At 39.6% G+C, this 4,665-nt stretch overlaps 1 protein-coding gene across 1 annotated transcript; it reads right to left on the reverse strand.

The window, feature by feature from the left end:
- Window positions 1–1,238: 1,238 nt before the first annotated feature.
- On the reverse strand, window positions 1,239–4,321 carry LARP6C (RNA-binding protein). The gene is given in 10 exon segments (XM_089622266.1): window positions 1,239–1,790; window positions 2,313–2,423; window positions 2,513–2,581; window positions 2,691–2,738; window positions 2,872–2,950; window positions 3,045–3,124; window positions 3,219–3,290; window positions 3,392–3,486; window positions 3,584–3,665; window positions 3,974–4,321. Coding segments are annotated over 10 exon segments (1,182 nt in total). The 3' UTR covers window positions 1,239–1,592.
- Window positions 4,322–4,665: the final 344 nt, after the last annotated feature.

The following is a 4,665-nucleotide window of genomic DNA, read 5'->3' on the forward strand; positions in this document are numbered from 1 at the left end:
TTCACTGAGAACGGAGAGTACTCCGTCATGAGCGGTTACCGTGTTGCGATGGAGAGAGCCAGTACTCCGGCCGCCAGCTCTTCAGACCCGACGGTGATGGAGAAGTGGTGGACGAAGTTCTGGCAGCTGAGAGTCCCTCCTAAGGTGAAACTCTTCTGTTGGCGAGTCTGTTTAGGCCAGATTCCGGCCAGAGCAGTCTTAGCCAAGAAAAGGATCACCTCTGACGACAGTTGCCCTGTCTGTCAGGAGGCGAGAGAGACGGTTTTCCACGCGATTTGGGGTTGCAGGTGGAGCATGAGAGTCTGGAAGGAGGTGGGCTTCGGCCACATTCTTCCGCCTTTCAGAGACGGCGATGTTTTCGACGCTATCCTCAGAGCGACAGAGGTCCTTGAGGTTCGTTTCCTTGAGCTACTCATTACTATTATTTGGGAACTTTGGAACCACATGAACAATGTCTTAGCCGGGAGATCAGCATGGAGCCAGCCACAGCTAGTCCAGTGGACGGTGAGCTTCCTCGAGGAATACAGGGCAGCTACGATTGGGGAGACTCCGACGAGCACGAGGGTGACTACAACCCCCAGATGGACCCCCCCAAGGGACGGGACCCTCTCGATTAACGTCGACGCCGCACTAGCTCGCGACCGTGGAGGCTTCGGTGTCGGGTGTATAATTCGAGACCACACCGGAGAGGTGATCGCCTCGCAGACGCTTTTCCTGGCTAGGGGGTTCCCCCCAGCTTGCGGAAGCGTATGCTGTCCTCCGTGGCATAGAGCTAGTTCGCATCGTCGGTGGCAGGAGAGCGGAGATCCAGTCTGACTGCTTGGGGGTGGTGAGGATGATCGATGAGGGCGCGACTCCTGCGACAGAGCTTGGGACGATCTTGTACCGCATCTTCAGGGAGGCGAGGGAGCTGGAGGTTTTTAGCATTATGCATATTTCTCGTCTTTGTAATGTTGCAGCGCATAATCTAGCGCGCTTTGCGGTTAACCATCACTCGTCTTCGACCTGGCTGGGTTCAGTCCCGCCTTGTTCGGAGGAGGCCATTAAGGCCGATGATCCCGAGTTGAGGTCCCGCACCGCCTCCTAGGGCCTTGTTGTTTGTTTTTATGTGTTTTCATTACCGTCGGTTCCTGTTTCATTCTTATCTTTGTAACCACGGTTTTCCTCCGCCATACGTGAGGGCTTTTATGATATTTCGTGGCACCGACCACGTTTCCTCAAAAAAAAAATGTAGAAACTCTTTTTCTTTTAAAAAAAATTATATATGTAGAAACTCTTGCACAACAAATCCCAACATCTTGCCACAAAACGTAAGCGACGATATAGAGAGAGGACTGAGGAGGGACATGTAATAAGAACCCCAATTATTATTTCATCATCCATAGAATTTCCAATGAAGAAATAAAAACTTTGAAAAATGACATTAATTTCTTGCGGAGCTACACACATAGAAATTATTACACCCCACTCACTCACTCACATACACACCAAAAGTACTCCAAAAAGAATATAAGGCGTATTACAATAAATCTTTCCTTCCCAAGTTTCCTTGAGAGAAACATGAATATTAAAAATAAAAAAACAACCAATGGCTAAGCATTATTAGTGTTAATTTAATTGAGGAAGCCCCGGCCTCGCCCTAATGCGAAACCCCTAGTCCCGTCGGGCATTCTCGGGCCTCGTGGGCTGTTTTTGGGAGACGCCTCAGCCTGAAGAGTTGAGCCTCGCCCTCGGGCCTTTCCTCTCATCCGGCCCCACACCTTCTTCGCCCCGGGCGAGTTTTCGTCCCCCTATTTCCATACAATTTAAAGAGGTTTTTTAGAGCCATTTTTTCAGGGTTTGTAAAAATAAGAGGGGTTGTTTTTCAACGGTTCAGAAAAATTAATTGGGTTAGATTGGAATTTAGAATCTATGTGTATATGGGAGTAGAGAGGTAAACGTAATTTATGTAAGAACTATATATGTTTAGTTCAGTAATTAGTCGATTTTGTACTATGAATACAAAATGTATTCATATTTTATAATTAATCAATGAAAAAACCTTCATGCTTGTAAGGATTTACTACTAATTAGATTTTAGAGTCTTTGCTAAAATCACACTGCCAAATAAACTTTTGAAGGGGAAAAAAAAATTAAGAGAATGAGAAAAGAACTGTTTTTATTCTGCTGTATCCTGAATGTCCAAAAATGTACACAGGTTTGGTGCAGATTATTTTTACAATATAGCTAAAATTTGATCACAAAAGTTTCTTAATTATTATTATTGTTTTTTATTGTAAAAGCATGCTAAACACTGGGGGAAAAAATCTTACACTTGTGTGGCCTGAATGAAAAGCATCTTCAGAAGCTTCAGATCGTGGCGAATTGCTGTCCTCCATTATTCCATCGAATTCCGACCGTCTGATCTTCAACACAGATTTTGGCTACATATACAAGATTTTCCAAATAATGTTATGAATTTTTTTCGATGTATAGAAAGATTTTTTTTTAAATTATTAAAAAAAAAGCTTACCGAGCAACGTAGCAGCAATCTTACTCGAAGGCCTTTCCTCCAATTCCTCTCATCATTTAGTTTCTCGACCTGAATAATGCTTGGAGAAATTCATCAAAACTATGCTATAGATTCCTGTACTTTTAGCTTATTTTGTTGCAAATTGTGCAACATAAAAATGAATGAGAAGAGAAATTACCGCTCTATCAGCAGACTCAGTAGAATCATACTCGACAAGTGCGTGAAGCTTCAAAGAATAAATCAAGCAAATAGGAAAAGTTAGAAGAAAAAAAAAAGTAGCAGTAAAATTAAATAGCAAATGTTATATATTTAACAAATAATTGCTTAGTTTATAAATGTCAATTTGTTTTTTTGGCTACCTTGTTGCTGATGAAGAAATCCCCTTTAGGACGCGGAGAATTGGGCTCTTGGGGGTGGCAAACTCGGACGGTTTTCACGCTGTTGAGATCGGCTTTTGATGAGAACAAATGTCTAAAAATTGCAACATTATAAATTTAGCTAGAGCTAGTTAAGCCTTAGAGATGGATCGGACCTTCCCGCGACCCTAAATATTTTCTCGAGATTCTGATGAGAGTGATCTTCTGGCAAATTTTCGACGACAATTGTGCGAGACTAACATTTATAAAATAAAATAAAAAATTAGTACTAATTACCTCTCACAAATTAATGAAAGAATACTTTTGAATGTTTAATGCTATTTTTTCACCTGTAATTCCTCTTTGTTTCGCTCGGTGAAAGGATTTTTCCGTCTGACTCTTTTCCCATCGTCGCTTACGACCTTATCATGGTTAAGAAATTAAAAAAAAAAAACCCTAAGTTTTAAATTATTCAAATCCAAACACATTTAATTGAGTATTAGTAACGAAAAAAAGTGCTTACAAGCTTAATCGAATAACGAAGCACTTCGGCGAGCATGGCGTGGTTACTCATCAGTGATTTAATTTTTTTTGTTGATGCAATTGCAGATATTGGGACTGGAATGAAAATTAATTCAACATAAAGATTTTATATGATAAGGAAGAAAAAAAACGGTTGTACCAAAAAATGTTACATTTAGTACTATGGTCTTACCAAAACCTTCAGAATCTTTGCTTATGTGTTTGGCCAAAGTCTCATTTGCAAGCAGACTTATGTCGCTGAATTGATATTCCACCTGTTTACATGCACACAATCTCTTCTAAGAAATCCACAAAATAAAATAATATTTTTTAGTATCCAACTTGATTCCACAAAATAGCTATCAAATATATGTAAACATTTCAAACATTGCCAACCAAAATAAAAGAACTTAGAAACATATGACGGCAACAGTATTTTTCCCCTCTCTCCAGGAAGGAAAAAAAACTTTATTTTCTCCAAATCCAATTATCTTTATCAAGTTTGATTCGAATTTTGATGATAGACAAATTCTAAAATATTAAATATCATAATTAAAGGCATTTTATAACAAATTGAAATTACCTGTTTAATAATCTTGTGCTTGAGTTCATCAGGGATCACAAGATTACTAGAGCAATTGGGCAACATTGTCACATTATTATTATTATTATTATTATTATTCCTATTCTTGTTGTGACTTGTTTTGACCCAATAATTCTTAGAAGAAGCTTGCAATTCAGGCTGTTCCTCATTGATATAAATACAATTATCAGCTGAAGAAGAAGACCCTCCAACGAAATGAAAACAAGGATAAAAATAGCCCGGAACCGGCGACGATGTTGCTATCGGCGTGCCCGATCTCGGCACGAACTCAGGCGCTTCGGCGTTGAATCTGAACCGTCCATTACTGGCTTGATCATCTTCTTCCATGATTTCTCAGCCCTGGTCTTCTTTCCTTTCTGGCTGTGCTTGAGCCTTTTTTTTTTCTTTCTTGATTAGTCAAGTTAGGAATATCCCCAATATCTTAATTAGATTTTTGAACAAAACTTCTTTCCTTGTTTTCTAGATAATCTCTTGGTTTTGCTTGTTTTGCTGAAATTTTGTTTATAATTATAACTGATATGATTAGACATTGAATGCACTTTTGGCGCTCAAAATATGGGCGTACAATTTTCCTCAATGGAAGGACTGCATTAGGAGATAGAGGCCATTGCTTTGTGAGGAAATAAATTAAATGTGTTATATTATATTTGAGGTTGCTAAAATTCCACTTA

This window comes from Urtica dioica, chromosome 8 (assembly GCF_054948205.1).
Source record: "Urtica dioica subsp. dioica isolate 48M chromosome 8, U.dioica_male_clone48M_v1_H2, whole genome shotgun sequence".
In the NCBI taxonomy this organism is placed as follows: domain Eukaryota; kingdom Viridiplantae; phylum Streptophyta; class Magnoliopsida; order Rosales; family Urticaceae; genus Urtica; species Urtica dioica.